Source organism: Anas platyrhynchos, chromosome 1 (genome assembly GCF_047663525.1).
Source record: "Anas platyrhynchos isolate ZD024472 breed Pekin duck chromosome 1, IASCAAS_PekinDuck_T2T, whole genome shotgun sequence".
Lineage (NCBI taxonomy): Eukaryota > Metazoa > Chordata > Aves > Anseriformes > Anatidae > Anas > Anas platyrhynchos.
Window position 1 is genome coordinate 38030930 of NC_092587.1, and position 25994 is coordinate 38056923.

Sequence of the window (25994 nt, forward strand, 5' to 3'; positions counted from 1 at the left end):
GAGGCTACCAACCAGAAGATGCTAAGCCAAATGAAGAGCTGGTTTCTGTATTAGCACAAGTGGAGTTCAGGTGAAACTCTCAAACTTATGTTGGTTTGTGTGAGACACACAAATGTAGGCCTTTCAAATGCATTAACACATTGATTCAAGCAGCCCGCGCGTTCCTAAAGCAAGATGCTTTGTCTAGATTTGGTTCCCACCTCATATTCCTTGGACAGGAGGTAGTTGGAGTCTGCCTGGAGTTTGGTGAAGTGTGCTTCGAAGTGACTGACTTTGATTGGACTGAAATATTCAACAGGAGGAAGAAAATCATAGGATGAATCACAGTCATAATTTATCCAGTTGGTTTATCAAGCTTTTTAAAGTATTGTTTTTTTTTTTGTTTTTTTTTTTTTTACCTGCAAGTTTTCCGGTTCCTAGAAATGGTATTAAAAGAAAAAGAAACACTTCATCAGTAAGCTGAATGGGGCGGCTCATCCATGATGCCATGTTAAAATAGTGCTCTTAGAAACAAAACTTTTGATGTTACCCTTTTTGCCCCAAGTTCAGATGAACTGCCAGTGGCCTGTCCCTGCGAATGCTCAGCCTTGCTGCAGGTCTCTCGTGGCCATTGCTGGAACAAAAAAGAAGGTATTTTCACTTGTTTTACTACAACAGACCAATACCAATCAGAGCTGCCAGTAGCATGACTTACAGCAGCAAGCTGGAAAAAAAGAATTTTAAAAAGTCTGTTTTAATTTATGGCTCTGATCACATGATACTGTTTGTAGCTGTGGCAGAGTTTTCTTGCGTTTTAGTTTGCTAAAAGTGATGCTGGGCACATGAACGTGAACAGGCAACAAGACTTCATTCCTCCCAGCTTATTATTAAGGAGAGCGTCCTATTTCCTACGAATAATGTTGCATCTCTTTCAGTCATGCAAAATGGTTTCAATGGATAAAGCTTTTTTCAAAGTTGAGACAGTACTTCGCTTTTTAAAAACATATATAAATTCACTATTTAAAATTCATCTATAATGTGAAATATAAAATTACCATCAACAGAAAATGGGGAAGTAAAGTTTGAAATAATGTTTTGGACACCGAGGTAATGTTACACTTCAAAATTTTTGAACTGAAATAATAAAATCTAAATGAACACTTTCAAGAACTCATCTAAAACAGGAATGGAAATAATTTGAAACATTTCCTTTTTGACAAAAGACATTGAGTTTGCAAGATAAACCAGTTTTTCAGAAATATTCAGACTCTTACTGAAAACTAGAAGTTGCAGGAATCCTCTATGTGACAATTCTTACTAACATTAGTGGGTGGTTGAATCTCCTACCCAGAATTTTTTCATCTATTAGTATTTCAGTCATTAGTTCTACACTTAGTGTGCATAGATGCTAGGGAACACATATTTCAACTGTTGAACGGTTCAGTGCATTACTCTGATTTTACAGTTATGCTTTAAATATTGTGTTGCTTCTATCAAATTAATTTGCCCTAGCCTCATAATAGAGGCTGATTAAAGGACTCTACTTACCCAACTTTTTGTCTGCAGACAAACAAAGCAGTAACAGCCACTAACATCACAATCAGAAACAAGCCAGCACTCACACCTTCAATAACTCCAAAGAGAGGCTCTGGAAATGAAACAGCACATTTAAATATGTGGAAGAAAAGATATGAAGAACCAAAGAATCAACAGTGTTCAGGGGATATGTTACTATTGTCTACAGAAAATTGATAAGTTCATGGAAATTCAAAACATGTAACTGAAACAGGCCTTGATTTCCTGTTTTTATTTTTTCTAAACATTATGCAAAACTTTGCACTCCCAACCAGAATAAAAGAAAACACAGCCCCATCATATGGGAGTTTGTTTATCTTGTACTTCATAGCCTTCTTTTTTTCTTTTTTTTTTTTCTTCACTGAGCATTCACCCTTTCTTTCATTGTCAGCAGCTCCATCAAGAGCTGCTCCTCTCAATTTTCAAATTCATGGCTTATCCATGGCAAATAATGGCCATGGCTTCAGACTCATTTCAAAGTAACCTTAAGGACACTGCACAACAATCTGGTTTTGTTCCACTCCTTGCAAATAGTCCTGGATACCAGAGTGTTTTGAGGCACAATATATAATCACTTGCTACAGTGAATGAAAAACAAGCCTGAAACTAACCTGCTTCTGTAGTGATTGGTAAAGAGAAGAAGGTGTCTGCAAAGAGTGGTTTGGGAAGTTCCTTTGGGTCTTCACTGAAGAGCTGGGTGAAAGCCCGTATGCTGATCCTAAATAAAACAGTACAGTTAATAGTTAAAGCTTATCAGATGTTCAGAACCAACAGTGGAAAAATAAAAGATTCAGATAAGAACTTATCTCTTAGGGAACACTAAAACCTGTCCATTGACCACAGACAGCTCTTAATGCAGGTGCTTAAGTACAGCAGCTGGGAGAGGTGAATCCCAACCCAGCTAACACAGATGGAGGGCTCAGAGGTACCCTTTGAGGTGATGGATGGGGCCCTTGCTGCTGGCACATGCAGCCTGACAGAGTTCAAAGGGTCAGCAGAAGCTGTGGTGGTGAGAGGACTCAGAAATGCTTCTCAGTGGGGAGATGTTTTCCCTTCAGGTGGTGGGGGCTGGGCTGTGCTAATGGAGAAATGTTACAATCCTTTTGGTTCTCCTGGTAACAATGGTATTTCCCAAACTGAATTTTTAGGAAATGTGCCCTAATGAGAGCAGAGAGTGGTGGGGGCTCCACAGCAATGTCTTAATGACTATGAAGAAGCTGAGAGGCCTGATGTCCACTGCCTGGCATGTGCCTTCTGTCCGTGTGGCTGTCTGGTGAGCGTCTTGCAGACCTCTTTGCAAAGTGTTTGCCAGCATGAAAGGTGTGACTGAGCTGCACTGGAGCTCCCATTTGGTCTCACAGCCTGTATAACTGCTGAGCCTGGTCTTGGCAGCAGTGCTCTTCTACATCCTACAGCTGACTCAGGCCTTGCTCTGGAGTCTCTGAACTGTGCCACGGGTTAGAATAACCTCTAGGTTTTTTTACCTTGCTTGAAAGGACTGATATGGGTAGTAGTGCCACACAAATTCAGTGTGTCATCCCTGCCTTCTCCTTCTCCTAAATACTCTTCTGACTTAGTTGACAGTCTTAAGTCTTTCTAAAGAAAGATTTAGTAACTACAGGAAAGCTCACATCAAAAGGAAATAAATAAACCTACTCACTATGCATAACTACCTGTATCATTCCCATGCTAATGAAAGAATGGTTTATACCTATGGAATTGGGCATAGATAAAGGTTTTATAAACTGTGAAGTGAAACAGAAAGAACATTACACAACACAGTTGTGTAATACACAACCTGCAGAAGCTCAAGTGTATCAGGCATTCAGATAGCACCATGCCTACTAACATGACAGAGCACAGTTACCAACATAAATCTGACCTATATGCAGTCCGAGGCTTTAGGGGTCCATCGCAGAATTTTTGCTGATCTGGATCACACTTTCCTCCCAGATTTTCCATTTCTCCTCCAAGCTTGATGTCAAAGCTTTTATAGTCGCTGTCAGGGTTTTCAGCACACCTACTGGCAAAATAATTTGTCTGGTAGATGCGTATAGAGTCGTTGTGTTTGTACTCCAGGTAGGAAGGCAATGGGTGCTGCTCATCAGGCTTTGCTCCTTCACTACCTACATCACATGTGGAGAAAGAGAGAAGAAGTACATATCACAGCCATTAATGTGATGCAGCAGTATAAGCTCAAAGTGTTGACAGACAAATTTTTTTATTATCCAGCTTTCTAGCGTTCCTTGGAGGGCTGCAATGGCTGTCCAGTGAGTATCTTGGGTACCTTGTTCCTAGGATCAACGCTGGTACTACTTTTCTGGGGAACTTCAAATAGATTTCGTCAGAAGACCTCAGAATAGCTGGCTGTAACATTTCCAGTCACAAAACTGTAATAGGTATGCACAGCTTAAATTCAGTGCTATGACATTTTTTCCTGTGCTGTCGGTGGCAATCTGTGGTCCGAAATCTTGGATCCTACTACCAGCTATTTCAAAAAGCAAGTAAAAAAAATCCCACAAACGGACTAGCAGGGTCTAGTGTATAAAGAGAAAAACTGCAATATGAAATGACAGGAGTCTGCTGAAAGGAAACTCACAGTAACATGTAAAAGACTTTCTCAGAGTTTTGTAGTCTGCACAAGCATGGCAAAGTAGACAGTGGAAATACTACCTCTGCTTTTTCACTTATGGGATGATGGACAGAGGGATTAAGAAATTTTATTAGGAGTCATAAAATAGGTCCTGGCATGCCAGTAAATGAAGCCGCTTCTGAAAAACAGCATATTAATTGTTGAGACATCCATCTGCTTTGTCACATATAGGCCAACTGCAGAAAAGGCTGCTTCTGGCTGAGCTCTGCTGTTGCTATTGACCTTCTGAGGAGAAAACCGAGTGCTTAAGATTCCAGGCTAGGGAGCCCAAAACTTCTGTGAAACTCAGCAACTATATGAGAAGTCACTCTGCTGTGCAGCGATGGGAGTGTAGCTCATGTAACTTGTACAAGCCACAGAGAGAACGGTATTAAACCACAACACTTACCATCAGCCTCTCTGACAACCACAGTAAAGTACTTCACAGCTCCATTGGTATCACTAAACCAGCTACAGTTAAAAGTAAAGTTGATGGAGGATTTGGTAATCAGCACCTCTTTTTTGTTCACTCGTATGTCCGGAGGTGGCTGAGGAGGACCTGAAAAATTAAACAAAATAAGGGGGAAAAAAGGAAAAGCATTGTCTATGCATTTGCTGTGAGCTACACCTAGCAAAGGAAATGCAATTTTAATAAAGCTCAGCTGACTGGACCCAAGTTTCTGAATCTATTCTTTTTGCAATCAAGAAAGTGTCTTCATCTCCCACAGAGAAACTGCCAAAGGATGAAACAAGCCAGCAATGAGTTAACCAAAATAACAGTGGCAGCTCCTCAGCAGGAATTCCTCCAGAAGGCCACACGGAAATGCATTAAAGTCTTGCTAAATCTAGGAAATTAGAATTTGTAGATGCTAAATATGACACAAGTGTAAATCAGGTATGTGGAGGCCAGTTAGCACACTCACTACAGTAAGTTGCCTATTTTAAGCATCTAAATGTTTGCTTCCCTTTCCAAATGAAGAGCACTGAGCCAGTCAGACACAACATTCAACTACAAAGTACCATTTCCCAGGCTGATTGCAGGATTTCTACAGGAAATGTTCTTTGTATGATAGAAAACTACACCTTGAATTGTAACACTGCAGAACTAAACTGGAAAGCAAAGAACGTAGGGAAAAACCTTCAGAGAACTAGCACAGCAAAAGTAGGGATTTAAAGGATCTACACTGTAGAACTGTTTAAAAATCTGCACTACTGAAATTATATTGCACGTACAGAAAACACGTCAAATACGTAAGCAGGTGGCTTAACTTCAAAGGGTTTCAGACTGGAAAAAGAACCAAAAAAATCACATTTTTATGGTGTTTAGCTAAATCTCTTCAATTTATAAAACCAAGCTTCATTTTTTGGGGAAGAGCTGTGTTGCCTTAGAGAAGGGCCTCCAGTGATAAACTGGGAGAGCAGCAGTGTGCAAAACAATCGAGAGCAAACATGGAACAGCTAACCTGCAAACAGGACTCAGCCCAACTTCTTGTTGCATGGGTTGTTATTAGGTCTGAATTTGTAGCATTCTTTGTGGTACAGGAGGGGATGGACACAGTTAAAATTAAAAGGCAATTGCTTTGGGGTGGGGAAACGGTGGGTTTGTAACTGAACTCTCCCAAAGCAAACATAACTTTTACCATCTAGCGCTTCACACACGTGGCTTTAAGTAAGCAGCCAAGGAAGAGAACTCTGCATAGGCCTCTTGGCCATCCTGTCATTTTTAAGAAGTTCAGCCCTGGAGCTGTTCAGGCCTCTGTGTTACACCATGCAACTGAATTCAGAGGTGCTGCTAGAACCGGGGCAGCTTTAGGGCCAGCCATTGCATGCTGCTGACCACAGAGATGCCTGGCAGCACAGAGGCACCAGCAGGTGCTGCCCTCTGCTCTGCACAAGAGAAATAGGAGTATCAGCAGCCTAGGGGTGGAGAAACTGCAGGAACTGTTTCAAAGCACAAGCTTTGGAAATCTATGATCCTCCCTCAGGTCTAAATCTTACAGGTGATTTGGTCAGGCAGCATCTCAGAAGAGAGCAGAGAGAGCCCACAGAGGACCCAGAGCCATAACCCAACGCTGTTATTAAGGGATCTTTGTGCTGAAGATGGCTGCTGTCTGTGAGGGGAAACAGCCAGGCACAAGAAGCCAAGCAGCAACAGCGAGGGCAATTAAAAGTGTGTAATAATGAGGACATCTTCGGTGCTGACTGACCATCAGAGTGACAGGATAATTCTTCTTGTTTATCAAGCTATATTTCGTGAATGAGCCTAATAAGCAGGTTTGGCAATGTACTGAGAGGCAGGATAGTTAAAAACCCACGTTGCCTGTCACCACGGGGGCCAAAGGACAGGTTCTCTCTTCTTTGGCTACCCAATTAAGAGTGCCACGTAGTGGCAGTTGCAGAGCTCAGAACTTCTGCTGTCTAGCTACCACCAGCAATTATAGCTGCTCACTGCTGCCCTTCGCAGTGATTCTGCATTCCACTTACGGTCGATCATTGTGATGGTGCTGTCCTCAACTACTTCACTTGTCATGTCTGCAGAGTGCACCTTGATGGACACCAGGTAGCGTTTGTGGGGAACGAGGGTCATGATATTAAGCAGAGATTTGTCCTTTTCTATCCTTTTAGAAAATTCCACTTCCCGAGTGTCCAGCTTTTTGCACTCAACGCTATATCCATCAAAGTCAGAGTCAGGAGGAGTCCAGGAACACGCGATGGCAGTCGAGGTCTGGGGCCGACAGTGAAGGCTTTGTATCTTGTCTGGTTCTAGAGAGATGTTACGAAATTAAAGTTCAGTGAGAAAAGGAACAAGCATCATATACACTTCTACTAACCCCATGGCTCAGGCTGCAGCCCTAGATTCTTCATCAGCTCTTTGATCAGAGCAGGAGGCTGGGAGCCAAAATTTCTCTCCTGCAACCCTGTGCTGCCTGATTATTAAGCAAGACAGCCTAGCTCATTTCAGGCATCTGAAATTGGAGCTAGTGCCATTGGCCTCATCAGGTTTAAGCTTCAGTAATTAATTGTGAAAAAAATAAACAAACAAAATTACTTGCCAAAGTCTTAAGAAAAGCAACACTGGAAAGCAATGAATTTCTAAAACTGTTGCAATTTATTTGGAGCTTCCATCTGATTAACAGTATCAATCAGTACTGATATTGTTATCTCATGACTGATCAGATTTTCTGGATAGTGTTTGGTGTGTCCATATTACTAAAGCGTATCAGATAAGTATATTTTGTCCATGTAAAATTGGAGCATTGTATATAACATGACATGTAGCAAGAACAGGATTTCACTTTCAGATGGCAGACACCTGCCTACATTTAAGCAGTTAAATACAGGTGAAGAAGGTAGCTATGCTGTCATTTTTAATGAATATACTGAATGTAGTCTAAAGAGCTATTCAGCATACTAAACACTGGGGTGAATTTGGAGCTTAACCCCACACCATGTGACAGGAAAGTTTGCCAAGGCTCAGTTATTTTTACAATTCTACGTCACTTTTTCAAATCAGCCTGCTACCAAGATTGCTAGAGACAGGCAGAGGTGATGAAAACTCCCAGACATTCATTGACTGTCAGAAACGCACACCAATGAAACATGTCCCTTCCAGTTTCAAATCTAGTACAGCAGGGTTTCATTCAGCCTTCCTCTGATCATTCAGAAATATTCTGACAATTTCAATATCCTACTGTCCCTAACGCCAGAGAAGTTTGGATATTCAGCCTTATTTTACCCCTGAAATGGATCAATTTAGACTCTGCAACCAAACAGCCTCACTCTGGATGTGATGTTTGCAAGTATATGCCCATTTTAAACCTTTGACCAGCTGACCTTGTAGACAGCAAGGGAAGGGCTTATTTTAGGGTCCAGCTGAATTCATTGCCAGTCATTCATGAACTTGTTAATGGAAATTACTAACTGTGAAAGGAACTGGTAAGATTTAGCAGCCTTGCAACTTCTCTAGCTGCATGTTAGGGGGCAATGGAGATCGTTACTTACTGGTTCTCACACTTGCAGACTGAGCCTGACTGTATGTCTTCCAGCTGTCACCGCTGACCGTTCTCACGCTGAACTCATAGAGCCTTCCTGGTCGCAGGCCATAGATGATGCGTACTTTTGATTTGCTGCTGCTGTAGGGATTGAATACGGTGAGGGGATCCTTCGGGAACCACTGCAACTCAAAATCATCGTAGTCTGTCCAGTCTGGAGGACCGAGCCATGTGATTGATAGAGAAGTGTTTGCAACATCGGTGAATGAGACAGAGTTAGGAGGGCTGGGTGCTACATAGAAAGAAAAAAAAAAAAGAGAGAGGGATTCTTACCAAACTTTTAAACAAAATGAGCAAGATGAAACATCTCTTATTTTCTTCATGCACCACAAAGTAGTTGATGTTATCCTGGATACACTGCATCTGCACTGACTGTGGTTATTTCCAGAGCCTCTATGGATTCCTAAGTCTTTGAAAGAAATATCTGCTCTAGGTGGCCCTGCTTGAGCAGGGAAGTTGGACCAGATGAACCCCAGGGGTCTTTTCCAACTTAAACCATTCTGTGTTTCTGTGAAAAATGGTGCTGAACAAAATCATGCTCCATTGGTTTAATACCCTCAGGGACATCCTTTATCTTTTAGAGCTTAAATGATTCTTATAATAATAAATCCTTCATCATCAGAAAAAAAGTCTGTTGCATAGTTGTGAACTGATCTGAATCCTGACAGAGATGACTAAACAAAATCCCACACCTTTTGGGTCTTACCTGTTCTTCCTTCAGCATTTGCTGTGTTGGTCAGGTCGCCACTGTGGGTCACCACAACCAGAGTGTACTTTCTGCCAGGAACAAGCCCCTGGAAATGCCACTCTTTCAGGTCTTTCCTTTGCCACGTTTCTTTCTGTGTGCCATTCGGGTTGTAAAGATTCAGCTCATAGAAGTCGACGTCTCCTGCTGCTGGCCCCCAGGTGAACCACAGACTGTCTGTCATGTTTCTGTTGGATGCCTTGAGACCAACAACTGGCGCTGGTACTGAAAAAAAAGGGAGTGGATATTGAACTTCCTTAGGGTGAGGAGAAGCAACAAAGTCAAACAGAACTTATACTTAGATATAAGGGCTTCACATCATGACAGCCATGTAGTAATGTAGACAGACACCGCAGCGCGCCAAAAATGCAGGAAGCATCAGGAAGTACATCTCAACACTTTGCTTTCATATTTTGAACAGCCATTGTCCCCAAAAGGAGCTGAAATGTTCATAATAGATAGTTTTGCAAATGTTAAGCAGCTTTTTCCTAGCCAGTGTCTGGAAACATCCAATTGTGATGGAGCTGGAGAAAGTGCATCACTGTGCAGAAGCAGTGGTACACAGGTGTTACTACGCTGAGGATCAGAGAATAAAGGAAGGTTTCACAGATGGGCAGGTCTGCTAGAGCTGCTTCAGGAACTGCTTCCCACATGTGGCTGAGCAAACATGGAGATGCTTCCAGAGCTCCCAATGGCAAACAAGTTTTATTTCACTAGGAGACTGCCTACTCCATTAACCCTTCTTGCTTTGCCTTTTTGTCTTTTCCACTCACAGACCAGTATTGGTTTTTGGGCGGGAGTCAAGTGTTTTCCTTTAAAGCTTATGCAGCATAAATTGGGATGTCCTTCTCCTAACCTGAGTACCTGGGAACTATTGTAAAACACAGATAGTAAACCTTTTTTGCTACATTTCTCTTCTTGTAACTACATAACTTAGAATTTTCCCTCTTATTTGCCTAATGCTTTCATGTATAAGAAAATTGACATACTTCTAATAGTTGCCTGTATCTAGCATGGGCATCACACCCAGACAAGCTCACTGGTGTCTCTCATAAGTACCATGCTGGAGACAGTTGCTTTTCGTGCATCTTATTACCTGTTCTCCCAAAGATAGATGACTCATTAGTGAGGTCTCCGCTGTGGGTAACGATCACCATTCGATACATCCTGCCTTGCCGCAGGTTCAGGAATGAACACTGCTGAAGGTGCTGCTCTCCTGAAATCCTGTCATGAAGGGACTTGTCTGGGTTGTACAGGAAGATGTCGTATGAATCAAGCTCTCCTTGTGAGGTGGTCCAGCTAAAGGACAGGCGGTCAGTGGTGTTCTCGGTGACCTTCAGGTTTGTGACGGCTGCTGGAACTGAAGAGAAGGATAAATGCAAGAGTAAGTATCAGGGTGACTACGCACTAAGCTGAACCTTAAATAACGTAACAACTCATGGCTGTAATATATTTCAATTAAGCCACAAGTAGCTAAGTAATGTCAACAGTAACTTTCATAAGCAAGGAAAAAGCATTTATGAAGTGCCACTGCGTCTCTCCAATATAATGTTTGTATTTCCCAGTAGGCCTGGTTCTCTGGCCTGTGCTCAGCACAGATCTGTTCATTAACTTCTAAAAGAAGCTTTAATAGAGTGAAGACTGCAAGATTTGGCTCAAAGTTTAGAGATTCTTATTTACATGAAGTCCTGTGCTAAGAGCCTTGAGATTGTGAATTAAAAACTTTGTAACAGTAAGGAATTCAGATCATTCCATAGTGGATAGACTGAGGGAGGCACTTAGCACTCTGCTTTAGTATTCTTATATGCACTATGGCCACCTTATTATGCCAGCAAATTTCAAAGTCACATATTAAGCACATAACAGGAAAAATGATGCATGAATATCTGGAGTCTGTTCTTATCAGAAGCTTTCCAGTATCAAGACATACAGATGATTCATGTATTCAATGATATCTTACTGAGGTAGCTATAAATAAACCAAGATGTTCTAATTACCTGTTCGGCCAGCAGTTTCTGCTCGTTTACTGAAGAGTCCACCACTGACTGTCAAAACTTGTATTTTATACTTCTTGCCAGCTAATAAATCTTCAAATTTGTGCTGTTTGGCAGTAGCTGGTTCTGATTTGTTGCTCAGTAGGACTCCTTGCTCATTCAAGAGCAGAATGTCATATCTTTCAGCTACACCAGGAGCCTTCTGCCAGGTTACTAACAAGGAATGACTGCTGTAAGCGTGGTGGGCTAATAATTCTTGGACAGATGCTGGAACTGGAAGCAACAATTAAAGGCATGACATTACCAGGTGAAATACGGACCATTCCGTACACAATTTTGAGTAATTAATAAAGAGTATACATTTGCATGTTCATTCACGGGAAAAGCGATGGATGCCTGTGCATGTATTTGCACAAGTAAATAATCCCTAGACATAAATACAGTCAGGTGAAGTTATAGAACATCATGGATATCTGAACTGGGCATGGAAAAGCAAAAGATACATTTAAATTATAATGAAAAAGGGGATGGAGAGTTGGATGAACTATCCGAAGCAGATAAGAAAGGCATATGGAGAATAACCAAAAAATACAAAAATGTTAAATTGGTTCAAAATAGTGGCACAAAATAAAAAATGTTAGCCACCTGCTGCTGCACAAAAGTCAAGGCCACAGCAAACATACAGGTGCAAAAGAGAGAAGACGGATTAAAAACAAGTTGTCTTTTGCATCCTGACTAGTAGTGTATTGGGGCATTATATCATCTAAGAAGCCTTGACCACGCAATGGGTACTGCCAGCACACAGCATTTGACTGCAGAGTCCCACAGGTGCATGTGTTGGATAGATTCAGGCACAGGACTGGGCAGGGATGAAATTTCATTCCTCCTACAAAGGCACACTTCGGGCTGGGAGCCTTAATCCCACACACATTTACCCAGGTAAAGCTACTTATGTGACAGATCTCACCGCTGTTAATGGAGCCACACCTAAGTGTTTGCAAGAGCAAGGACTCAAGCTCTTTGAAATAAAAACACTTCTCATGAGTCTGTGTCTCCCCACACTCAGTGGTGTGTTGCATAAACAGGCAGTGTGTAACTTATTTCATACGAGTCAGCTTCTGGGTGGACACAATGAAACTTGCTCCTTGTCTCAAAAGAAACGTACTTGTTCTCCCAAAAGCTTCTAAGCTGTTGTGCAAGGCACCGCTGTTTGATTGCACCACCACCCGGTACAGCTCCCCAGCTTCCAACTTGTGAAACGTGTGCTCAGAGACGTGTTTGGAGACACTCTGGGAATCAAGCTGATGGTTTTGCTGAAATATAGTCACTGTATAGGAATCAACATCTCCACCTCCAGGTGTCCAGCTCACTTTCAGGCTGTTTGTCATGCCATTAGGTGAAACGTGAATGTTTCTCACTGCACTTGGAACTGGAGAAAAAAAATGGAACATAAATATACATGCTCACAAAGTTCCTGGTTCATTCAGACTTTTTGTTTCCTACATTTTTATGGCCATCGCAAATGATTCAAAGGACAAAGAGCATTAACAGGTACAAACAATTTCACTCATGGGTAAACACAAGTAAAGCTTCAGACATTTGTGTTGGATTGTGCTATTTTAGAAAAGCAATTCTAAGTGTTTATGGCAACAACAGCAAAGAAAATGTAAGCAAGTTAAACAGAAAAAAGTTAAAATGTTCCTTATCAGGATTACTTCCCTCTTTTTCAAGTGATGCTTTACAAACACCTCAGAAGATCAAAGCTCTTTATGTACACTGAATTAGTTAGCCATTTTGCAGTTATCATCTCACCCACTCATTTCAGGTAGGTAAACAGAGGTGTAAAATAACTTAACTGATTTATGCAGAGATACTAAGCAAAAAACTGGCATGTGTGAGAATAACAGCAACCCTCGCACTGACATCTCAACACCCTTCCTATGCAGCACATCAGATTATCTGCCAACAATCACATATTGACAACTGTGACATTTGTTTGTTAAGTGCAGATAAAGTTAGTTGATGTAGTGTGGTTTTCAATAAGATTTGTGTTCATGCCCCTGTTACAGGATCTCAAATAAGATCATTTTTCAGCCTTGATTTTCTGTGCCTCATTTTTTCACCTAGAAAAGCCCCAACACATGTTTTAAACACTGTGTTATTTCTTACTTGTCAGGCCTTCTATGAAAGTAGCACGTTGTGCATCTCCACTGATTGTCAAGACAAGAATTTTGTATAGACGTCCTGGAGTCAGAGCTGTGAACCGATACTCCTCAACGGTGTTTCCGAGGAAAATGGGTGGGAAGATCTTCATATCATTGAAGAGGAGCTGAATCTCGTACTTATCAACATCACCCTCAGCCTTTGACCAAGTCACCTGCAGATCTTCTGTGCTTCTGTTACTAAGAGTCAATTCCTTCACAGACTCTGGCACTGAAGAGGTGAGAAAAGAAAACTTCTCGGTACTTCTTACCAGATCACAGCAAAAAAGGTAACAGCTCTGAGGCCACATTACTGAGCTAAAACTTCTCATTCAGTTCCTTACTAAAAGAAGCAGATGGCACTTAGCTTCCTTATACATCCTTGTACATTTCCATGACAAGAAAAATCCTTATCTTGTACATTCTGGCCTAGCTCAAGTATAAATACTAAGCTGATGTGGAAATCTGTACAGCTCTCGTTTTCAGTTTTCTGTGTTTCAAGATTTAGCATTCCAAGGTCACAGCACAAGTCTCCTTTTTTAACTTTCTGTATGTCTATAACTTAAACATCACTCACAAACTCAATACTGCTTTTCATCTTTGGAATGCATTTGAAGAGTCACACCCAAGAGTCATCCTATGCTAAAATCATACAGTATTTCTAAGAGCAATATACAGTAAATAAAAAAATAATAATCCTGGATTGTCTCAGGATGTTTCTTTACTTACTTGTTCTGCCATAGACCCTCTCGCTGGTTTCATATTTCCCACTCCTTGTGCTGACTGTAACGCTGTACTGCCTCCCTGGGACCAGATTAGTGAACACACATTCATTTTCATCCTTTGGGACGCTTTTTGTTTGGATGAAATCATTGTTGTTCTTAATGATCACTTCATAATTATCGAAATATCCAGAGGCGTGTAGCCAGGACACCTTCAAGTAGTCACTTCTGGCTGAATTGCTGACAGTTAGTCCCTGAACACTTGAAGGGACTGAAAGGAAAAAAACAAACAAACCCATAATTAAAGACTCAGAAAGCAGTAACTTCCTGAAATAACAGGAGTTGCTGTAGTGGGATTATATCTGTGGTAATTACCAGGCATTTCTGAGGAACTTGCAAAAAGACCACAACATGGATTTAAGCAATACCCCACCATCTAAAATAGTAACTGTAGAGCTTCCAGGATGCTTTACATCATACGACAATGGTCTGCCTTTCTCATTTTCAGTCTTTTGGAACAACTTGGTCAGTTTTGCTTACAGCAGTGAGTTCCACAGATTGACACTGGTCATGAATTTGCTTCTTCTCATTTATATGGCTGTCCCCTGGATTTTCACTTATATCATGAGAAGTCCAAAATTGCATTTATTGTGCTAGCTTAATACTCTTTGTCATTTTAACACCCCTTACCATATTTCCTTTTATTTTACTGGTGTACCAAGTATAAAATCCCCCTCTTTTCAATCCTTGAGGAAGTTTGGAAAAGTTTTCCATCATTATTTTCACCCTTCTCTGCAATTTCTTTATTCTGTTATAATTTCCTTGAACACTGCATAAACAATAGCCACAGGTGTTACTCACTTATGTGACATCTTACTAATATTTTAGTAGTTAGTTCCTATCCCCTTCTTAGAGTGTCTGAATAACTGATTTGGAGGGTGCTCTGCAGGATGTATTTCAAGAGCCAAGTAGAGATGTTAAGAGCAATGAAACACACTTGAGCCACAGCTGATACGTAATTTCTTCTCACTCACAAGAACTGACACTCAACTTCTATTAATGCTAAGGTCATTTTGTAGGACTTATAGCAGCAGTAGGGGCATAAGAATAAGACTAGGTCTGTAAAGCTGTAATTTTGTGGTTTGACCCTCCAACTTCTACTCACCCATCTTAGTTTGGTCAGATATTCATAGGTTTTTAATAATGGCTATCGAATGTAGTTATGGTGATTGGAATTCTTCAAAGGCTCGATTTACCTGTTCGTTCCTGGCTGAAGGAATAATTTTCATACTTTCCACTCTTTGTGGTTATCATCACGTTGTAAAGTGTTCCAGGAGTAAGGCTGCTAAAGGAGCATTCACTGAGGGATTTGGAAATGGTGAGAGTCTGAACAATCTGGTCATTGTGCGAGAGTGTTACCAAATAACTGTCCACATCTCCAGAAGCTGGCAGCCAAGAAACACTGAGGTAGTCACTGCGACCTGAGTTATTTACCGTTACTCCAGTCACACTGGAAGGAACTGTGCAAAAGAAAGGAAAAAACAGAAGAGCTGTAACTAGCCTGTTGCTATTGTTGAGAATGCCTGGAATTCAATGCTAAAACATAAACCACCTAGGACTAGGGAGCTCTGCACTGACTCCCACTCAGCAGCAGTCTGCCTTTTGGAACAGTGAGGGAAGTTGTCTGTGGTGGCATCACCCCATCACTCCTAAAATCCCACAAGATGAGTTATCTGCTCAAAGTGCCATTTCTCACTAACAGCAATAACCACCGATGCTTGCATGAAGTTGAGGCCCATAGCAGAATGTGTTTCATTTACAATGAGTTCTCTGACGCCTAGTGGCCAAAACGCGAATGGAGTTTGCTTTTCCAGCCAGCAATATGAGCTCCAAGTCTACAAATAGCCAGAACTCCATCAGTCTCAGGTACAAAACCACCTGAGTTATTACAGTAGCAGACCTTGATCATAAGGAACGTATCTTCACTGAACTCTGCTACACTGAACTGACTTACCACAGTAGAGGAGCTGGTCATCAGCTCTCAGAATCAAAATTATTAGATTTCACAATATATGTCCACGTGATTTAAGTCTTTTAGTGTTATTCTTCTCCCGTTGCTTTTATTTTTCTTTCTGCTTGAAAATGGTTGTCTTCAAGGAGAACATTGGAGCAAATTGCAGAATGCCTGGCTTTTGCCAGCTTCATATAAAAGGTGAAATTGCACTGTGTTGCCAACTTTTCTCCTCTAGTTAAATATCCAAAGAATTAGTATTACATTTCATAGGTCATTAAACTTAGAGAAGTTGATGCAATAGTAAAACCTGTCCTATGCTGTACAGGAGGGCCTCATAAGGAGTAAGCATCATTGGTTGACATAATTTAATGTTAGAGAAAAAGAATAGTTCATGAGAGACTGCAACCCAAATTCATCCTACCACCTTTAGGCAGCCAATTTGCACACCTCAGTGAGGAGCAATTGCCCTATACTGCCATCTAGTCAAGGCAACAAGAAAGGACCTTCCAAGGAGCAATTCACCCACCACAGCTGTACATCAACCTCAGGACATCTTTTTATCTTTGCTACAGAGTTGTCCTGCTGTAGGCAGAGCAGCTGGCTCCATAAAGCAACATAACCTGAATCTCGACCCATGTGTCTGAGGTCACACACAAGAAGTATATGGCTGAAACCCATGTATTTCTGAAGTCCCAGTCCCGTGGCTTAACTGCAAGACCATTCTCTTTAATAAACTCAGCTTCTAGGAATTTAAAAGACATGCTGGAGTATTTCTTTTTTACCTGTCCTCCCCTCTGCGATCATTTGCCTTGAAGATATCCCCCCGCTGACCGTGGTGACTACAACTGAATAGAGTCCTCCAGGCTTCAGGGGGTAGAAGTGGTATCTGGTGGTCTCACTGGGAACAGTCTCATTTTTAATGACGACGTTCTCGTGAATCAGTAGTACTTGGTATGAGTCTACATCTCCCAGTGCTCTTGTCCAGTTGGTGAACAAGCTGTTGGTTGATCCCTGACTTGCCACAGTCAGACCCGTCACTTGGGCTGGCACTGCAAAGCAAATTGTCACTGTGTTACTGAGGAGACACAAAATAAAACAAAGCAACACCCCCCAAATAACCCAAGTTTAGTCACACTGAGGAAATACATCAAAAGAACATTCCAGTTTGAAACCAGACTCAACAGGGCTAAAAATAATCTGTAGACTGCTTCCTGTCTGATGGGATGTGGTCTATGGGAAACTATGGCACAGAAAGGTCTTTCAGGCTTCAGCACAGCTTTCCTTGGTCAGACCAAAATGACTCCAGATCAGAGAACTGGAAGAGGCAGCATTTTACAAATACCATCGAACAAAATTAAGGAAATCACCTCTTTTTGTTATGACAATTTCAAATAGTCTGTTCTTTTGTTCTCCCTTTCCTCTCCTGTTCTCCATCTGTCATTCATATTAAATGGCACACTTGTTTGATGAATACCTCGGAGCCATCTATACCTTGGAGAACTCTACATCAGACTCTTTAATGTCAGGATGTACTGAGATGGAGGTTTTTGGTTTTACTTTTTGTGTCATAAGGTCTGCAGAATAATAACTTTTCTAGCATCAAAAGATGAATTAACTATTAAACAAACATAACTTTTATCTAAGCATAAGCTGGTGAACTTAGCCACAACCAAAAGGAAAAAGAAGAACAAAAAGGAATATTTACCACAGATTTTACTCAAAATCTTCTAAAAACAAACAAACAAAAAACAACATTTGTTCAAAGCATGAAAATATAGTTACTTCTTTCTAAGTATTTCTGCATAATGACCAAGCAAAACTGAAATAAAGAGCCCTCAGACTTTGAGAAACATGATTGCAAGCATCTTACTATCAACCTTTCTGCATACATACCACTGGATTAGCAATCATTAACAAAAGCTAGAAAATTAGACCCATAGATGAAAAAAGGCAATGTTCACATAAATGCAAACCAAAAATCACACGTGTTTTATAACACCGTCACAACATAATGTGTCCACCTTATCATGGTCTTTCAACTCAGAAGTGCCAGACGGCTCCGCTAAAGGCACTTTTATTGATACCTCAGGCTTCACTAAAAGCTGACCAATCTGGGGTGCATGTAAAACCTATTTCTGCCATATTCACAGCGTTATTTTGAAAGTCAAGTAGGTTGTCCTACTGGGAAGGAGATCCAGAGGTCTGGAATGCTTATTGAGACCTATATTCAGATGTATTTATGTTCTTTGTCGCTTTGAATGCACTGCTGGCGTGTTGTCCCTGCCTGATGTGGTTTCAGGCATTGATTCATTTTAGTAAAGTGGGCCACTGTAACTCCTATGCCTAAACAGGGCTCCTAAAGGGGTGTAAGGCAGCAGGAAGTGAAATCCCAGCTACTTAATCACATACCAGAGAAATGAAAGTTTAAGTCAAACTTTTCAGGCCTTGGAAGGAGTTGCAACACTTCAGTAAGGACCACTGTCAAGGCATAGGCATGATTAGATTCATACACTAGAAACTTCTTTCTTTTTGTGGGCTGTGCCAGATCAGAGCTGTATTTCAAGACTTCGTATGCACTGGAGAATGCATAAGTCAAGCAGAGCAAAGAAATACATATGGTTTAAAACTTGCACACGTGCACAAAATTAGCACCCTGTAGGGGGTGGGAATGGGACTTTCCTCGTGTCACAGTCATCATTCTAAGTAACAGATACAGATTTTGAAATCAGAAGAGCAGAGAGATTCAAAATACATTTGCAAGGTCACATATGTTTTGTGTCTGTCAACCTTGGAATGTTCGCCCTAAATCAACATTTTCCTGTGTGTTTTTTTCCAGATGATGCATGCTTTGAATCAAGGGAGTGACCTTCCCTAAGATACGCAGTAAAAATTGTTCATATATAGAATCTTATGCTAATGTAGATTTATCAGTTATGACACAATATTTCAGAAAGCAATCTTGCTGAGAATTACATATCCACTTTTTTCCAAAACTTTAAATAAATACTGCAAGATATCTGAGAGTTAGGAATGAGAGACTCAGAAAAGTAACTCTTCTACTGAGGAAGCAAACATAAATTCAAGGCTCTTGATATTTAGACACCGTGTTCATTCTTTTCACTACAAGCAAGCAAAGTTGTTGATAGTTAACAGAAATGAAGTTCAAAATAGATTGACAAAATAGTACCTGTTCTTCCTTCCACTGAAGTCCAGTTGCTTAATATCCCACTAATGGTAGTGATGGTAGCTGTGTATTTCCTTCCAGGTACCAAGTCAGTGAAAGTAAATTCTTTAGCTTCTTTTGCAAGCCCTTTCTTTATGACAGTAAGATCCCTGTCTCCCAGTGAAACCACGTAGCTGTCCCATTCTGCAACGGGGGTCATCCACATGACACTAAGTGAGGATTCATTAGCATACTTCACACGGAGCTGGAGAACAGGCTCGGGAGCTGTAAAAGTACACAAATATCACAAGAACATGACTCTGTAGTGAACACACATGCATATCTCAAGCTGCTGTAAGGAATCAAGCTAGAAATGTGACAGCAACAGAGTATTTGTAGCAAAGAGGACATTCTTTACCTTCCTCTAGGAAGCCAATCTTACAAATCTATTATTTCTGCTGCTCTTTCAAATAAGGGGCTGTAGCAGCAGACTTCAGTAATGCATTATGGCCGCAATACTTAGGTTTAAATTGATTCCAGTTGATTTTAGTGTGAATAGAAATTTAGCGAAATTAGTAAGCCCTCTCTTGAACTGTGGTGCTAGACAGGGCCATAAAACATCTGTACCATAAAATACATCTAGGTCAATTTAGCTGTGACAAACAAGGATGTAAATTACAGGCTCAGAGTGACATTGATTTTGCACTGGTTTGTATCTCAGTGAAGCTGAGAGAAACTCCAAATTTACAGTGGAATAAAAGAAGAATTCAAACTTTTATCAGTGCATGTGTGTGTGTGCACGCACACACAGAAGCTTCTGTCACCTGAGTTCCCTGATCCGATTTTGTCTCCGTTATGCTGAAATCCAACTCACTTTCCAAGCCTACGGGCTGACATAAAAGAAAATGAAGTGAGAAAAGGGACTAATCCCTATGCTTCCTAACACGCACATTATGTATCTGCCTGAGGTCATATACAATAGTGATACACCCACTGCCATATATTATTTATTTGACCACGTTCAATCTCTTAGCTGTGTCCATTAAAACTATCACCATGAGCTTAAGTTATCTGTAATTTACATTGAAGTAAGCGAGATGAGGGTCTGCCCTGCTTTGATCAAGTTGGCTAGAAGTGAGAGAAAACTTCAGCTTCTACTGGCCCTTCTGTCGTGCAAAACTAACAAAATAAAACCCTCGGGGAGTGACAGGTAAGGGTGTAGCAGGAAAGGTGGCCACCAGGAAGGGTGAGGATAAAGTAGGGTGGTCCCATCTTAGCACATGTTCTCCAGTGAGATAAGGCTCTGCCTCGATCCTTGCCAAATACTCCTCTCCTCCAAGTCTTCTGGTCCTCTCAACTGCACTTTTTTATATTCACAGAGCAGAACAATTAACAATTATATTGCAACTATTTCTTAAGTTTGAAGCAATCAGATGTGGCTTTGACTGACATGTTCCCAAAAAAAAATTCCATTAATGTCACTGCAGTGCATATGGATTTCCTCTGGAAAGGCTAAATTGAACTAACCCCATTTTCTTTCAGCAACAAGAAATGTGATGTTATGGAAGAGTCATGCAAACATGCACCTCAGCCAGCTTTGGTTAATGCTGTTGATACTGTTATTATATTACTATGTTACTCAGGCTGACAAGGAAACCAGTTTGCCACTGAACATACTGGTCAACAACTCAGGAAGCTCTATATTGCCCTGCTTAAAGAATTATATAGGATACCTGCAACCAGCTACAATATGTAACAGTGAAATTTTGTACATCTAATGTCATGCCTCAGTCATGACAGAACGGTGATGTAATTCCCAAAACTTTCATTAAGATATTTATCACAAAAATAACACCTGAAAATTTTCACAGAACTGCTAAAATAACTATTTCTGTTGCTTACAAGGGAGCTCTTTTTTAATGTAATAATAAAATGAAATTTATTTGTAGATTCCCAAGTGCTGTTTCTTTCTGATTGTCCACAGAGCCAAGTTTTGTATTTTCACACTTGCTCACCTGTTCTCCCCGTGCAGCTAGCCTTGCTCTGCAGATCGCCACTCTCCACAACGACCTCCACTTCGTACTGCCTGCCTGGAATGAGGCCCACGTCGTGGATGAGGTGCTCAGTCGCCTCCTTTTCTAGCGTGGTGTTGAGCACCAGGGCGGAGTGGTTCCAGAGGAGCAGGCGGTACCTCTCCCAGTCTCCCGCAGGGGGCAGCCAGCTCACTCGCAGAGACCTCAGCCAGCCACCACCACCGGCTCTCAGCTCAGAAACTTTCTGGGGATCTGAAATAAGAGAGATTGGGAGAGTAATTTTGAAGTGGGGTATTTCTGGTAAGACATACCTGGACACTGGCAAAACCTGCCTCACAGCATAGCTATTGTAGGAGAACTTGAATCAGTTACAGCACCATCAGGTGTCTTGTAGTTCAGTTTGAAGGTGATTTTGCTCTTTCCCACACACCACTCACTCACTTTTTGACTGTTGGTTTCTGACATCAGAAATAGAGAACCCTCCTTAGGGTTGGGAAAATCTCCCCCATGCACCTCCAGAATGCGTCCTGAATGTTTCAGTTAGCTCCCCAGCTGTTTTCTGGAGTCAATTAAGTTCACATAGAAATTGTCAATGATTTTTTCAAAGCTAAGGCCAAAACTTCAGACACTGTGGGCCAAATTACGGTCTCAACAACAGAAATGCAAAGCCTGACAGCTTCTGCCACAAAGGCCTTGTATGTCCTAGTCCCTTCCACATACAAGGCACTGAGTTTGAAGTGAGGACCTGAAGCTGTTCCTTCAAATGGAAAAGATAATCTTAAAGGTCTTTAATAGTAGTCTAAGGCAATCAAAACCAACATACATAAACTGGTCCTGCTCTCTACTTACTGGACTTGAATGGCTTTATGGCTTTTCACGCATCTTCCAGCCACATGATATTGCACTGAGCATATGATATTGCAGCTAGATATGCCAAAGATATTCCTGCCTTTCACATGGGTTAAGTTGCAAATTATGAATATTCTCTAAAATAAATACTCTCTCATACACACACACAATTGGTATTTGTTGGCTCTGAGTTTATTAACGATTTATGTGTGTATTCTTCAACTACTTTTATATTTCTCCCATCTAAATTCTACCTGGGTTAAGCTGGTGTGGAGAAGATGAAATGTCTCCGTGGCCAGTAATGCTGTGGGAGAATTATGCCAGGGTTTCTCAAGTTGAGAACTCATACAAGAGTTGCCTGAGAGGAAATTATACTTTAGAAAGACGATAAATAAAACATAACACAGCTTTACCCAGACTGCCACTTGCCTTCCTTAGTAAAGAAATATGAGACCTAATCTTTTCTTATTTAGAGCGAGGGATAATATTATCAGAAGTTGCAAAATTATTTAAAACTCCATTAACAATTTGACTACATACAGACTTCCCCATAATGTAAATCATTTTATATACTATGCTGAGCTGAATTCAAGATAAAGTTTGTCAGAAGTGGAATAGCATAGAACACTTTCATGACAGACTCACCCAACTATACGGTCCCAAAATGCATTATTGCTTCCTGCTCCCAAACTACGCTGTAACTGCTTTTGACTGCCAGATTAACCGTTGCCAGAGAGTCAGGAAGGGGTACTCCCGGAACGATACTGTGCTCTTTAGCTTATTTTGCCTGGAGTCCAAATCACTTTGTCTCCTGCAATGATTTTCTACAAGGCCAGAGTTGGCAAAAATAGCATTGGTTAAAATGTTCTTACTGAAGCAGAAGACTTACATGTCCTGCCAGTTGCCATCTTATCAGTAAACAGTTCACCACTGATTGTGCGGGCAGTAACCTGATAAAGACGTCCTGGAGTTAGCTTGTCAAAATGGGTGTCTGTGTCCGCTGGCTGTAAAGTTTTGACTTCTTTAACTGATCCAAGATGAGACAGAGTGATATTATAGAAATCGAGGTTTCCTGGAGGTCTTCTCCATTTAACTTTTAATGTATCCAAGCTGTCATCGTTAGTCACTGTCAAATCTAAGACTTCGGCTGGGGCTAAAAAAAGACAGTAAGAAAGATAATAAAATATTTCAATCAAAGAACATATGAGACTTACTGCTTCCAAACTGCAATAGTAAGCTGTGCTTTTAAATAAATTAAACTAAATTTTGCTTTTTGTTACAAGATGGAGTATGAATGACTGCGTATCATTGGTGAAAAGGGCAAAGCCTGAGCACAGTGCAACTGAACTCAGCCCCGCTTAAAGTAATCTACCCCAGAGGTGGCACCTGTTATGCTGCCCACTCTCACTTCACAGAATAGAAAACCTGTGAGCCATGTCTGTAGTTGCACTAGTTGTTTTGACCATAAACCAAACAAGGCACATGCTACTAAGAATGGGGGTGTCTGCACAGATTTTACTGAACACTACAGCACCATCAAAGCTCTGCTTACATCAGTGGGATTGGAATAAGGCTCATTTAATCTAACTCCTCATCAAAAGAAAAGTATAACCACCTCTTAATATCTTTATTTGCAGGCTAGGGGTACTCCAAGTACTGAAATGGAGCATCATGCCAGAAGCTAGATGGAATGCTTTTATATTGGGAAAACTTGTGAGACATTTTTGCACCCCACAAGAGGAAGAAATCAAGGATTCTGAAGAAATAAAATGGAATAAGGGTATAATCCCCAGAACAACTAGTGCCAGGTGACAACAGCACTCATCTCTGTGTCCCAGACATTGTAATATCATTCACTTTATATTAAATTATGGACACATGGTGAGATTTCTGAAAGAGAAACGGGGCCTACTGTTTCCCAGAAATTAAAAAAGCAGAGACATGACCCTGATTGTGCACACACGTATGTTTTTGGGCTCTACTAGGATGTTATCCTATCTTTCACCCTATGACCAGAGAACTCTATTCTGAAAAACGTGCTAGAAAAAAAATGATCTCTAAAACTCTGGTTCTGTGAATCAATACTTCTCTGTGGAGGAAAAAAAAAAAAAAAAAAAAAAGGTGTTTAATTTTAAAGTCCCTTAACCTGTTCTACATTTTTTCCACTTCTTTTTCAGAAGTGCAGCTATTTTGCAACCAAGAGAAATAAGAATCATGGAGTTAAACCCACTTCAATACTGTGAAATAACCGGACTACATACAGTCTCAATTCACTAACAAAGTTGATACAGCAATCAGATGAAACTATGTCACAGATAGGGCACTTGTGATACCAGTGAGTTGGGCTCAAAATGTTAATCAATTTAAACACTTGATGGAGCAGCCTACACTAAGCAGTGCAGCTAAGTTAGCTGCAGTCACCTTAAAAGCTAACTGAGCAGCTAACTTTACTTTAATGATAACTTCGATAGCTAAGTTAGGTCACGGTGTCTGTAACTCCCTCTACAGCCTTTGAGAGAAACACCTGCCAAGGGTAAGTTAGACGCTGACTTGGGAAGATACATTTGGAACATGATCCATTTATCATTAAGTATGTCCTGTAATATTGCTAGATTATAGCGTTGACTTCTTGTTCTGTTGTGACAAATTCTGAAATCATACCTGTCCTAACTATTTGGAAACTGGTGCTTTCCAATCCTGCAGCCTGGGTTATGACAGAAAGGTTATACATGTGCCCTGCTGTAAGTCCAGAAAAAGTGTAAGTAGTCAGAGGATCTTCTTGTTGAATCTCATGAACTGGAACTTCATTATCCAATAACACCACCCTGTATAGATCCACATGCCCAGAGCCGGGAGACCATGAAACCTGAATAGTGTCTGTCTTGACATTGACCTGAATATTCTTCACAGGAGATGGCACTGTTGGAATAAACAAAACAAAACAAAACACATGTTTAAGGTCTAGTGGTTATCTCCACAATTTTGCAACTTTGCACGGATTTACTTTTCAATTATGTTGAGTTTTTTTAGGGTTAGTGAAAACCTAACCTCATATTTATGGCCAAATAAGTCATAAAAACATTCCTCCGTTCTTAGCAAATCACTCTTCATGTTAGTCAGTCATGCTTTGTTTATATCTGTTTTTTTATCTGTCAATAGATACTTATATATACACATATATATATATTTCAAGGTAAAAGAAATACATATTTGCTAGTTTCAAAATGCAGAACTGCAGAATTCTGTAAGTGGTTTTACTTAAATGAACAAAGTCGTCATTTGATGAGTCAAAGAAGTCTTACCAGTAGATCCACTTATGTGAAGTTCTGGGGTACTTTTATTTCCAGCAACTGCAGTGAGGACAATATTGTATTTACTCCCAGGGATTAGACTGGTGAAAGTGCTTTCTGTTTTTGGAGATCCTCCTGGTACAGAGACTTCTTGTATCTTTGTGTTATTGTGATCAAATAATACTAGGTTGTATAAGTCCACCTTTCCTGAGGAACGGTCCCATTGAACTTGTAAGCTGGTGAATGTAGTTTTCTCCTTATTAATTTCAAAATGAGATGGTGGTAAGGGATCTGTAGTTAAAAATAAATAAATAAATACAAAATAAGACAGAAAACTAGCTGATATTTCTTACATTGGGACTGAAAGAAGCTTTACATTGCTCAAAAACTTTACATTTAAAAAAACTTCTAAAACTCTCCTTTTTCATCATCATACGGTCAATGTTTTTCAAAAAGTCTTTTCCATTTCTAAACATCGTATCAGTGGAATCTGCCTTCATGAGACTCCTGCAGAGTTCAGCAATGTTACTTGTGCGTATGTGTACATACATACACATGCCCCTCTGGAAAAGCACTTCCAATTGTGGATGTAAATCGTGACCTTGGAAATCTGATGACAGTAAAACAGTTAACGACTAATAAGAAACATCAAACATTGAAAAAAAAAAAAGATTACACTCAATGCCTCAGTGAAACATAGCTTTATAGATACAATGGTACTAGTGGCTTTCATTTCCTAGCACTC

At 40.6% G+C, this 25994-nt stretch overlaps 1 protein-coding gene across 2 annotated transcripts in view; it reads right to left on the reverse strand.

Annotated features, from left to right (window-relative positions):
* PTPRB (protein tyrosine phosphatase receptor type B) overlaps positions 1–25994 on the reverse strand; it is a 63102-nt gene that overhangs the window by 13858 nt on the left and 23250 nt on the right. For both annotated transcript variants that reach the window (XM_038183780.2, XM_038183781.2), the window contains 22 exons: positions 25262–25540; positions 24621–24878; positions 22849–23112; positions 21093–21362; positions 19102–19362; positions 16697–16963; positions 15157–15420; positions 13908–14171; positions 13147–13410; positions 12143–12406; positions 10981–11250; positions 10080–10343; positions 8945–9208; positions 8189–8470; positions 6671–6949; positions 4596–4745; positions 3437–3680; positions 2166–2272; positions 1528–1627; positions 530–613; positions 399–416; positions 201–282 (listed from right to left, as the gene is read on the reverse strand). In XM_038183780.2, the coding sequence (XP_038039708.1) occupies positions 201–282; positions 399–416; positions 530–613; positions 1528–1627; positions 2166–2272; positions 3437–3680; positions 4596–4745; positions 6671–6949; positions 8189–8470; positions 8945–9208; positions 10080–10343; positions 10981–11250; positions 12143–12406; positions 13147–13410; positions 13908–14171; positions 15157–15420; positions 16697–16963; positions 19102–19362; positions 21093–21362; positions 22849–23112; positions 24621–24878; positions 25262–25540 (4799 nt within the window). The remainder of the gene's footprint in view (positions 1–200; positions 283–398; positions 417–529; positions 614–1527; positions 1628–2165; positions 2273–3436; positions 3681–4595; positions 4746–6670; positions 6950–8188; positions 8471–8944; positions 9209–10079; positions 10344–10980; positions 11251–12142; positions 12407–13146; positions 13411–13907; positions 14172–15156; positions 15421–16696; positions 16964–19101; positions 19363–21092; positions 21363–22848; positions 23113–24620; positions 24879–25261; positions 25541–25994) is intronic.